The sequence below is a fragment of the Eriocheir sinensis genome, chromosome 13, assembly GCF_024679095.1.
Source record: "Eriocheir sinensis breed Jianghai 21 chromosome 13, ASM2467909v1, whole genome shotgun sequence".
Classification (NCBI taxonomy): domain Eukaryota; kingdom Metazoa; phylum Arthropoda; class Malacostraca; order Decapoda; family Varunidae; genus Eriocheir; species Eriocheir sinensis.
Genome location: NC_066521.1, coordinates 3,565,583 through 3,578,587, shown reverse-complemented (window position 1 = coordinate 3,578,587; position 13,005 = coordinate 3,565,583). Strand labels below are relative to the sequence as shown.

Here is a 13,005-nt window from a genome sequence, read left to right as displayed (position 1 = left end):
CTCCTATAAGTGAATGGGTACCAGGTGTTAATCGGGGGTTGTGTCCCGTCTCCTGGGATCTGTTCCCTTCTCCTATAATTCCTTCCCCTTCTCTCTCTCTCCAGCATATGACCATAGATGTTGCGCCGACTAAACGAAACTTTCCAACTTTCTACATTTGCTTTTTCGTGCTTTACTTTCTAGGTCTTTATTCCGCCCAGCACTTCCTCCCTAACTCTCTTTTCCTCTTGTCCATTATCACTTTCAAGTCTTCATTTTCTTTTCTTATGACTCCTAGTCCTTCCTTCACCATCTTTTCATATTTCACCAGCTGTACTTTCAGCTGCTCATTCTCCTGAACCAGCTTCTTCTCCCTTTCTTTGAGACTTCTCACTCTTGATCTTAATTCACTGTGTAACCTCTTACCTTGAACATCCTCTTCTTCTATAGCCTTCATTCTAGTGATCCACGTATTTAACTTCTTCTTCTCCAACAACACTTTTCTGTGCACCGACGATTCCATATTGCCGAACCCTGAGAACGTATGGTCTATGCTTTCGTAACACTCGTCACTGTCATAGCCTCCTGTAGCTTCTTCTTGAACTTTCTGTCTTGTTCCAGTTCTTCTTCCTCCACCTTTTGGTGTCTGCCATCCCTCCTCCTCCTCACTCATCCTACCCAAGCTTTTCTAAGTTCTTTAAATGGGAGACGGACAACTCACCGCATCCCCGACCCTGCAAACACAACAACTGTGTGTATTTACCTATTTGTAGTCTACAGGGTCCGAGCTAAGCTCTAATACTCCTGTCTCCATATCTACATTCATCCTGCCTTTCCTTCATTTGATGGACACTGCTCGCCTCCACCACCTCTTCCTGCAAGCTCTTCCATGTGTAAACACTTCTCTCTGGAAAACTATACTTTTTTAAGTCACTCAAACAGGTTCCTTTATTAGCTTTCTTCATATGTCCTCTCAGCCCCTACGTTCTCACAGTTAAGAAGAGATCATCTCTATCCACCTCATCATCCGCATCTCTTCCCGTCAATCTTTTCCCCCTCCTTTGCTCCTTTTTTCATGTAAAGTGGATCTGGCCCAACTGTCTATTCTGGCAGGCAGAAACGAAAGCGATCTAGCTTACTAGCCAACTGAAATCTACAGCAGGCGCTGCTTCTGCACATCAGCCTGATGGCAAACTGGCTTCTAAAAATCTAAATTGGCCGGTGTTCCCAGAGCCTTTCGATCCTTTCCTTTGTCATTCTCGCTGCCCAGTCCGAAAGGGAAGAAATCAGAGACACGGTGTATAAAGAAACTAACAAGAGAGAGAGAGAGAGAGAGATCTTTGATAGTGGTTGGTCACCACTAATTATTGCATTAATATGCGTGCCAAATAATATTTTTGTCAATTTCGGGTTGGCAGGGAGAGTAAATGGTCGGGCGGGATTTGGCATTTTTGGGGCGGAATGTGGCAGCAATGCGGCGGCTCCCGACCTGACAAGTACACGTCCATCCTAGGGCCGCATTCACAGTTACTTTGTTTGTTTTGATCTTTACCAATGGCGGTGATCGACGCTATAGTTTTCCACGTGAAACTGGCCTATGGGGTAGTGGCGGCTGCAGAGGAAGTGAGAGGTGTTGAGAGTGTGTGCCAAGGTGTGAGGCTAGACTAGCCCTGCAGCCGCCACTACCCCATTGGCCAGTTTTATGTGGGAATACTATAGCAGTGATCGCTGCCATTGGTAATGATCAAAACGATCAAAGTGACTGTGAAAGCGGCCCTAGTTAACCCTCCGGCCCACGCACAGCAAGGAGTCGGCTCGCTTACCACGCACGTGCTTGTAGTGTATATATTATCATGTATATATGAATGTATGACTGTATGTGTCAAAACACAAGCTCAGTGTCACCACAGGATGCCGCACAATGGCTCACAAGCCTGTTGGGAAACCCACGGGCAAGATTCGCCCACTGATGTAGCCTACGAGCAGAAACCGTTAGGTTTACTGGGCGTTAGGTTTACCCCAGTAAACCTAACGATATGCAGATCCTCAACCAAAGTTTTTTTAGGTTTACTAAAGTAAACCTTATCGATTTCGGTAATGAAGGGGTTAAACATAAATGTTCACCTTTCAAACATAAACAAACAGGTCTTGTCAGCATTAGGGCTGGGCAGGTACCGGTACTAGCACTGGTATGGTAATGGTGCCAGGCTGCTCAGTACCAGTATTTTGCAATGATATGATTAATGTGAGGAAATTGTAACAAAAGAATTTCATCACATCTATCGGCATCAGTCAGACTTTGTTTACTGTTTTTGTTTCTTGTATTAGTAGTGGACAGTTGTAGCTATCGAGCTGTGGTTTTCTGTTTGGGTTTCATAACTTAGACTCAGTCAAAGGGTTGAGATTTATGGAAACGAAGTTTCTGGGAAGATCTTTTAGCTTTATATCTTATACAATTGATTATATTTTTTCCTTGGTATTTTAATTTTTGTTATAATACTATTGAATTTACTATAAACTGCATATTAACGGGTCGTTCTTTCTTTCCTTAGTGATTATGTACGTCAATGCACCAAAAGCCAAGGAGCCCAAGTTTGTTGCATATGAATACGTGTGCAACTACAACCAGGGGCCCCGGTCACCCTTGTTCTACCCCCACTATTTCCCAGAATGGTGAGAATATATTTGGTTTTGTTTAACTAGTTTAAAAGTCACTTAAGTCACAGTGAGTTTTGCAAACAAGTGACTGCCAGAGGGAGATCATATATCTTTCCTGCTTCTGATGGGCATAATAGCAAGAAATAAGGCAAGCTTTAGAATAACAATATAAATACACAATGTAACAGTAAATAAACTTAACAAAAGAATAGTTAACAAGTATAAGATCAGGTGATTAGTATAATATGTTAATCATAAAATACAGTGCTCTACTAAAAAAAAATTACATAATAGGTTACAGAAATTTTACCTAACATGAAAGATAAACAAGGAAGGAGTACATCAGCTGGAGATTTTATCAGCGACATAAAGGTAAAGGTAAAGTTGGGGGCATACGCTGTAGCAGCACATGACCTCGGTGCTCATCTCCGTAACATTGACCCTTGAGCCTGTGGTGGGAGGGAGCCCATTACCCCGGGACACAGGGCCAGTGTGACATCCAGGTTGCCACAGATTACCTTCCCCAGGTTTCCCCAGGTACCCATTTATCGACCAGCCCGAGAGGGAGGATGAACAGCTGGGTGAGCTGCACGCCGACTGCCCGGGCCGGGATTCGAACCCGGACCCGCGGAGTAGAAGCCAGGCACGCTGACCACTAGACCACGGAGGTGTAAGTAGTTTTAATTTAGAGGTGAGAAACCTCTTAGGGATCTAAGGGATGTACAAACACTAGAACCAGAAACGTCTTTCTCTTTCGATTTTGCAGTGCCCTTGTCATTAAGATTAAGCCGCGAATTTTGAAAAATCAGCCGCTTTGGTGTGAATCGCCATAACTCCCTTATTTCTGGGGCTACAAAAAAGTTATTGGCATTAGTCGACAGCAAAATGCAAGGGCTATCTTTTTTTAATTAGCGACCAGGCTCGAAAACGACTTGAAAGGGTCAAAAATCGAATAAATTCACACACACACACAAAAAAAGATGTAGTTTTGAGTTCCCAACCTTGAGACCCACTCATTTTTTGCGAAATTAAAAAAACTTAAAAAATGATATAGCCCTGCCAATGTGCTTTCCAAAATGGTGCAAAACTTCTCCCTTCTCCCAGTTGTTTCATTGCTAGAGCTCAAAATGTAAACCCTGTCAAGAGCAATTTTGACAAACTCCAGACATTTTGCTGTTTTTGTCTAGTGTGGCCTTGCTATTGCCTCTAGAAGGCTATAATATGGCATGTAGCCCCTCTTGGCAATGTTGTTTGACCAACTCGAAGGATATGCCTGTTTTTCGGCCCTTTTGCCACGATTTGGACTCGTCCTTTTTTTTTTTTTTTTTTTGTTTTTTACAGCTAAGGAGACAGCTCAAGGGCACAAAGAAAAGAAATGAAAAAAAGGCCCACTACTCATTGCTCCCAAACAGAGGTTAAAGGAGTGTCCAAAATCAGAGGTCAATTTTGGAAGGAATTTTTTGCTTATAACTTTTTTATTTATTTAATGTTTTCCAATTTTTCTTTTCTGATTATTAACCCTCTCGTGCACTGTTGTGGTCCTTGACTCCCATTCTTGCTCTTACCCACCCCCTGGGCCTTTCCATTGGCGGCGCCGATGCAAAGGCCACGCCGCCGACACCCATCACCACCATCACCATCATCAGCCGCCCGTCAGCTGCTCAGGCCCAGTGCGCGGCCAGGGCTGTCTGCACACATGCGCTTGGCCACCCAGATGGGTGGCCAAGCGCAAGATGTTGACGGTTATCAATTTTCCCCATAAGAATAATGGTTCAAAGTTTGCGATTTCAACTTTGGCGACCCATAACGACGACCTGTTTATTGCAAACTTGGAGACAGTACTGTATTTTAATATATATATATATATATATATATATATATATATATATATATATATATATATATATATATATATATATATATATATATATATATATATATATATATATATATATTATAAATGAAGCATTTTCTAGCTTAAAAAATTGAAAACAATATAAAAAGAATTAAAAATATTAATTAGAACATATTTGAAAAATATTAAATTGCAATAAAATACGTAACATATAGCAGATGAGTAGACAGATTCGCACGTATGGAAGACGCAGCTACGGCCACTTCTGCTTGAGCTAGTTTGCCCACGCGTGATCGTACACGGCACACTATTGGCTGATGGATGGAAGGCGACCAACCAGAGCACTGTGTTCTGTATCCTGGGCACTGATTGGCTCAGTGACCTTAGCATTTATTGCTTCGTGAGTGTTTAGCTCGGAGACAAAGGGAGAGTGTGTTACAGCTTGCTACCATTAAATTCTACAAGAGCTTGGCAGTGAGGACCCAGACAGGATGAGGCAGTGGCTACACTTGGACAAGACTCAAGTCTTAACCCGTGGGCTTCGGCTATGGGAAAACCGAGAAGTGGCCGAGAAACGGCATCAATACGCTGCATTTTGAGACTAAGAAAAGAGCATGGAACGTATCTCAGAGTACTCCTCTCATAGCCATAAAGCCGTTAAAAATACTTATTTAAACTCAAACTCCATTCCTTTTGTGTGGTGTTACAAAATAAACAGTCTTGTGACACGTGGCATCTAGCCGAGAGTTGCTTGTTGTCTATTTTAGAGAATTTGACAAGTGATTACTATATGGATAGCTAATTCAGTCTACCATGACCTTACAGCACCACCTAAGACAAATAAGCCCACCTCAAGATCAATTACCCACCACAATGACCCAGGGCATGCATGGTGGGTTGCTCAATGCCGCCACCGCCTACAATTAGCTTGAATTAGGCGTTTTGAGCCGAGCCCCATATGGGGTCCACCAATTCAGCGGACCGACTCGCGAGAGCCCAAAAATGGGTCCGCCGACGCTGCCGGGTTAAACTTGCGCAACATGATTACTCCAAGCTTATCTAGTTTCGTGGAACTCTTTGTGGTACTGCTCTGGAATAAACACGCGGCTACTAAATCGAACAGCTGATTCGCTCTTCTTCTTCTTGTGACCACAATTTACCGACCTCATGAGAAATTAACTGATATGTCGGTGACTGAGTTTCTGACTAGAATTTTGATGTGTTTCCCGTGAAATGTAGCCAACTTTGAATCTCTTGAGAAACTAGTGGTTGGGTGACCGTGTTCACACGGGCTGAGGTGAGATTCACAGAGATGCGTGCTTATATAAATAATATAAATAAAATATAATATATAATATATAAATAATAAAATAAATATAAGCTCGCTACTTCACGGATTTTCGTCTATTGCGGGGGTTCTGGAACCTAACCCCCGTGATAGATGAGGGATCACTGTGTGCTTCATGCATAGTCCATTATCGCCTAATCGCTATACAGGCATGTGACCCTGCTCACGGGGTTGTCTCTGTAAGAGAGAGTCCTGATGGGAGGAGGCCAAGGGGATGCCCACATAGTTTGTGGCCTGAGCAAGTCAGTAGATCCTGTCAGGGATTACTCAGGATGGGAAGGGCACCTTCTTGGAAACTTGCCCAGAGGAACCCCTGGACTTGGCATTGCTGGGTGGGTGAGGTGACATACCCCCCGGCGCATGCTCCCACTGATTGATTGATTGACTGAATAAAGAAATGTATTCACAACTTAAATATAGTAATGGTTTTGTGAGGAACACCAAAAAGAGGTGACTGGACACCTTGATATCTTAACCCACTCACCTTCTGGGTGACAAAAGTAGAAGAGGAAATGCCAAGCTCAGAGTCCCAGGACAACTTGGTTCATGGATGAGTTCAGTACACAATCTCTAGTGAATAGCAGGGGTCCACATTTCTTAATTGTTGGTTAGGGTTAGTTAATATGCTGCAAAATAAGAACTATTGCTTGAGAACCATTTTTATGTTTATTTTTTCCATCCATGTGATTTAGCGAGAAGCTTTTCTCCAAGCTGTCTTATAATGGATGCAAAATATTGGGTTTCCCAAGCTGTAATTCCTTTCCAGGTCTCTTCTGTGCGTGATGTCCTCCCGTGCCGTGGCCATGGCAGTGCTGGGGCGGCCTGGCGGCTCCACTGAGGGCTGGTGTGAATATGAGATAGATGAGGGCTGTATAGCTGCCGTGCACAATGTTTCCATAACAGAGGAGACATTCCCTCTGGGCCTGGCAGTTGACTTCACCTCCCAGAAGACCTTCACAGCAAAAGGTACCATGAGTGTTCTGGGCTTTAAAATGTGAAAACTTTCCACTTGACTCTTGTGTGTGAACATTTGTATTTTTTCAGTCCCAAACATCTTTTATTGCACCACTTATGACACTGTGTGCAAAGAATAGAATTTGCTCCCATTCCACCCCCACACACTCCACAGGGAAACCTTTTCACTTGTATATTTTTCTCTATTTTCTTGCCTGTTACCTACATGTTTGTTTTGGCCATGGATCCCTCAAACCTCTTTTTTCCAATGCTTGCAACCAATCAGTAAATTTCCATTCAACTTCCTCCTTTGTTTCCGCTGTTAAGGTTAAATAATTTCCATACAGCGGCTCCCATGGATCCCCTGTTCTGCACTCCACCATGGCTTCCTTCATTACTATAGTAAACAAAACAGGACGAAGGCGTAACCCCTGATGCACCCCCACGCCTACCGTTACCATTTACCGTTGATGAGGTTTCTGGCCCCGCTCCACTGCTAGTGCATCACTCCGCAGGGCCGTCAACAATTATGATGTCAGCCTCAATAATAATCCTTGATATACACTTATTCACAATGTCGTAGTGAGGGAGTGTCTTAATTGGTTTCATGGATAACCTACTGATGTCATTTTGATGAGCTTGGCATCATCATAGTCACTTCGCCATGTTTTGGTTCGTACCAATCATAATATCTTTCCTTTTTACAGTATCACAAATATCCATTATTTCCTTTTCCTTTTAACTGATATTTTCTTTATAGTATCACAATTTAATGTTCAACAATTATTTCCAATTCACTGAACATTTAACAGATTTTATCTTCGAGTCTCAAACACCAATTAATAGCCATGATTGGTTATGTTACGAATTCTCTTAATTTCAGTCTGTAGAACTACACAACACTGGTCATTCGCTGAGTGGTTGATTTCAGGCTTCTTGTACCTCATACAATTTATGCATTTCTTCTCAGCTGTGGAGCACTCCTTTGATTTATGATCCCCAGAACATTTGAAACATTTTGGGGCTTCTCCATTGGTCTTGGCAGTACAGTTGGCCTCAAGATGGCCGTATCTTTGACAAGGATAACATATGATTGCATGGTATCTATCTCTCACAGTATACACTCCCCATTCTAGTTTTATCTTGTCATGATGCTTGTGGATCAGCTCTCTAACAGCTGGGTCACATTTCAAAATATAGTGCATTGTGCCTCCAGCAGCAGGCTCATTGAAAATCTCAATTTTCCCCTCAACTCCTGGAATCGAGTGTATGAACTCATTCCTGTTTAACAGTGACTCAGTTATCTTATCCCCGGTCTCCTCCTTATGCACACTGCAGAGCATGATCTTTGGGCTTAACTTTTCCACACTTTTTGTGCTAACTTGCTCTACATTTTCTAATTTCTGAGCTGCTTCATTCCTTATATTCTCATCATCAAAGTTCATAACAATGTTACCTCCATTCGTGAATCTTGAATCAGTAATCTGAATGCCTTGTAATGCCTGGGAAACTTCATTTTTCATCTCAGTAGTCTTTTTATCTTGATCAGAGGCCTTCACGACAAGGAGATGCTTCCTCCTCCTCTGTTTTGCTACATCAGCCCAGCTGGCACCAGCCGACTCTCTTGTCAGTGCAAAGCACATCCGCCACCTCACCCAACTTCTCTTTCACACTGAGTGTCCGAGTTTCAACTTCATCTTTCACAACTAATATTTCTTTAGACAATCCTTTCTTAAATTCATCCAATTTTTCCACAATGTTGGTTGCTAAAGATGCCTTGTGTAAGCATGGCGAATACACCCAGTTTATTTTGGGTATATTATCCTGCTTGACCCCTGTCAGATGAGCACACTTCACATGACACCACTCAGGGCACAAACAGCATGCAATCCACTTATCGCCTGAAAAGTCTTTGACGCAACACACGTCTCTCAGAGTCCTGCTCCTGCTGCTCGCCACTGTCAAATTAGCAGTCTCAAGAGCACACACAAAACACGTCCATCCGATCCCACTGTCACTCACTCTCAAAAGTATCTGTGTTTCCTGCAGCTACTCTCACCCTTGATCTTAACCCTTCATTGAGTGCCATTACTCTCCTTACAAGTCTCTCTGGTACCTTCTGTCTTCATTATGCCCATCTAATTGCTCGTCTTGGAATCCTGTCAATGCATTTCCCAGATTCACAAACACATGATGCAGCTTCTTCATCGCCTTATATTTTTCATGCGAATGTCTCGTGATGAAGATTGCATCAGTAGTTGACTTTCCAGCCATGAAGCCAAATGCCAGTCATCAATCATCAGTCTTGATGCTTCTCTTACACTGTTCACACAACACCTTCTCTCAAATCTTCCTCCCATGTTCTAAGAGTTTCAAACCTCTGTACCTGCCACACAACAGTTCATCTCCTTTACCTTTAAACATTGGTAAAGTAAAACTATCCTTCCATTCTTCTGGACTTTTCTCCTCCTTCACAATCTTTTCAAAAACACCAGTTAGGTTCCTGATACCTGTCCTTCCTGCTGGCTACAACATATCACTACTTACACCTGATGGACCAGCTGCCTCTCCACCTTTCATCCCCCACTACTCTTTCTACCTCTTTCTCTTCTGAATTTTCAATTGGACCTTCCACCATTTCATCCTCTGCCAGTTCATTGTTATGCTCTACATTCTGCAAATTTTCAAAATACTCTTATCTTTGTCTCACTTCCCTCTCCACTACCTTGATTACTCCATTTTTGTCCTTTTTATGCTTTGCTCCTTAAACATCCTTTTTGTCTCTTCTCATCTGCTTAGCTGCTCTGAACATCTGGCTCCCTTCTTCTGTGTTCAAGTTTTGTCTCCCACACTTGTTTCTTTGCCACTTACCTCTTAGCTTCCTTTGTTCTCTATATACTCTTATCCAACTCACTTCTTGAATGCTGCCTCTGTTTAGATGCCATTCATTTCTTTATAATTATCCGTTGCACCTCTTCATTCCAGCACCAAGCCTCCCTTCCTCCACCTCTTCATCCAGCTGTTAACCCACACACCTCTTCCCCAGTTCTCAGTATGCCTTCCTGTAACTGCTTCCCGTTTTCCTCTCCTCCTTCCAACTTTGTTACAAAGTTTTCTGCAGACTCCTGTCTCTTGTTTCCTTTTAACTTCCACAGTTTTATATCTTTATCTCTTTATCCTGCTCACCTTTTTTTATTTCAATGTCTACTCATACCATCTGGTGCTGTGTCAAACAAGCCTCTCCATTTATAGCCTTACACTCCATGACTCACATTTGGTGATTTCCTCATCAGCACCAAATCCAACTATGTGTCTGCTCCACCACTTTTGTGTGTAATTTGCTTTTCCCTGTCCTTGAAATGAGTATTCAGTATCCTTAAGCCATGGCTTACAAAATTCCAACAGCCTCTCTCCCTCATCAATGTGGCAGGCAAGGTGCTTGCCCATTCTTTGCTCAAGCAGACTTGCAGGCAGCCGCTGAAATTGCTGAAACCTGCAGTCTGAGTGCATTCATACATACATCGGAATTTCTCATAGATATAATTTTGCTTGAGTGGAATGGTTATTTTGTATTCATATCTTGTGCATTTGATTATGTTTGGAAATTTAATTCCCTTGTTCTAGTATTGTATGTGGCTTCACTATATCATTGACTACTAAGACTACTATATTTTTTAATTTCCTCTAATTATAAAAAAATTCTCAGTTGTAAACTCAGCTTTGAGGTTTCACAAATTATTATTTTCTCATTGCCATAAATTGATCATTTCAGACAACAAAGTTTCCGGCCCATGCCCAGTCCTCTACACCTTGTCCACGGGGGGAGAACTGAATCTTTTCCACATAGTTAATGAGAGGCCTGGTGCTGAAGCTTTGACCAAACTCCCGGAGAGCCTTCCAGCCACTGGACTCCGTACACCCCAACAGTTTGGAAGGCTTGCCAGCTATCCCATGAATAAGACTGCACCCTCCTCAGCACCCAGCACCTTCTCAGTACCCCAGACTGCTCTGCCTGCAGCACAAACACCCATGGCACCAAGGTGAGAGAGGGAACATGTTTGAGTGCTAGAATCCTTGTGGAACTTACTTAGCAGAAAAAGATAACATTCTAAGAAATGTTTGTAGAGAAAAAGACATAACTGGTTGTGAATGGCATACAAGAAAGATGTGGTAAGTGGATGGAGGAAATAGTACTGAGGATGCAATGCATGTTGTCATTATGGAGGGGACAGCAGTGGTCCCTTCTCTCTTCTGCCGTGGCCATCCCCTGGTGGGAGCTCCTAGGAGCAGGCATCGATGAAATGATGATGATGACAGCAGTGGTAAATTTTTTCAAAATTTTACAGTTGACATGTAAACTAGGCAGGAACAACCTTGAAGATTGGATGATATAAGGAAAAAATGTGTAAGAAAAAAACAATCAATGAGAAGGAAAAGAAGAGAGTGCATGAACCAGATTCCACATCCCACATCTAGAGAGTTGTGTGGTCTCATTTGACATTAGTTATATTCTAGTTGTATCAGATAGAAAGGCTTGTGGTAATAACCTGAATAGTGTGATAAATGTGGAATAGATGATCTTTCCTGCCCATAATTTTTACTTCTTGATTCAGTAGGATGATGAATCAAGGTGCAAATCAATCAATTAATCAATCAATAGGGACATGCTCTGGGGGGCACATCGCTGCACCCACCCTGACACCAAACCTGGAGCTTCCTTGGGCAAGTTCCCACGCAGGCAATGTTGCCATCTCAAGTTCTTCATGGCAGGATCTATCGACTTGCTCCAACCACAAACTCTGTGGGCATCCCCTTGGCCTCCTCCACTTACGGTTTCCAGTTACAGAAACAACCCAGTGAGCAGGGTCAGCTTCTACGTAGCATGCCTGAGTTAATGTTCACAGATTATGTAGGTAATAGGCCTTGAATCAGTTTCAAGGAGTAATTGCCAGCTTGACACACAGTCATTCCAGCAATACACTTGGATTCTGTATAGGCATTTATTATCAAAGGCATCAGTCTGCCACTTCAAGTTGCTCTTCAGTGTCCATATCTCACAGCCATAGAGTAAGACAGAAAGCACAAGCTATTTGAAGATCTGGATCTTTGTCCTCTTGCACAGGTATCAACAGTGCCATGTCCTTGTGCTGAGGAAGTCCAGAACACTCTAGGCTATGCCAATTCGCTGTAAGACTTCTTGAAAAGACCCACCGTTGTTCTGCAGTATGGTACCAAGATATGTGAAATTTTCCATGGCATCAATGTCCATGCCACACACATGAACAGACTTTACTGTTTCATCTAACAAGCCTCCAAACACCTGTACCTTGGTCATGGCCCAGGAGACCTTGAGTCCAAAGGGCTTCGATTCCTCGTTCAGTGCCTCGAGAGCCATCACCAGAACCTCCAGCGACTCCACAAGGATTACTGCATTACGGCATAAACAAGGTTAATGACCCTGGTATTGCCAACAGATTCTCCACCTTAACTGGTCTACAACTCTGCCTACAAATCTGCCTAGTATCCAGTCCATACAAGTGTTAAAAAGTAATCTGGACACAGGCCTGGCTCTTTCCTGCCCTCACAAGAAAGAAGCTGGATGTGAAACCCCCCACACCACAGCACTCTCAGTCCCAGAGCGCAGGCCAGTCATAGACCAACGATCCATGTTCATGGGAAAGAAGCTGGACATGCCCCCCCCCCCCTCACAGCACTTTCAGTTTCAGAGTACAGGCCAGTCAGTAGACCAGTCTTTGAAGGAATTCCATGCAGTTGTAGAAGATCCCAGAGTGCCTCATGATGCACTGAATCAAACGGCTTCTTGAGATTGACATAGGCTACAAGCATCCCCTGTCAAAACTCGCATAGGCATTCCGCCAGTACATGAAGCGCTGGCATACTGTCAGTTGTCAACTTACCATGTGTGTACCTAGACTGCTCAGGTCTCTGGAGCTGATTGCAAATCCACATCAGCAATAGATGGGCAAGCACCTTGCCTGGCACACTGAGCAGTGTCATACCACGGTAGTTGTTGCACTCCTAGCAATCCCCTCTCCCTTTCCAAATAGGGACAACCTGCCCCCTCTTTCAGTCAAGAAGAATAGGACTAGATTGCCATATGGTAGTCAAGACTGCAAGCAATCTGTGGATCATGGCCTCACCTCCAGCTTAGGGCAGCTCCATACTGATGTTACAGGTACCAAGTGCCCTT

General features: G+C 43.2%; 1 protein-coding gene across 3 annotated transcripts in view; it reads left to right on the top strand.

Annotated features, from left to right (window-relative positions):
• Window positions 1-13,005, top strand: part of LOC126997883 (nuclear pore complex protein Nup214-like) — a 109,533-nt gene that overhangs the window by 29,390 nt on the left and 67,138 nt on the right. For all 3 annotated transcript variants that reach the window (XM_050859101.1, XM_050859102.1, XM_050859100.1), the window contains exons 7-9: window positions 2,532-2,652; window positions 6,607-6,806; window positions 10,567-10,834. In XM_050859101.1, the coding sequence (XP_050715058.1) occupies window positions 2,532-2,652; window positions 6,607-6,806; window positions 10,567-10,834 (589 nt within the window). The remainder of the gene's footprint in view (window positions 1-2,531; window positions 2,653-6,606; window positions 6,807-10,566; window positions 10,835-13,005) is intronic.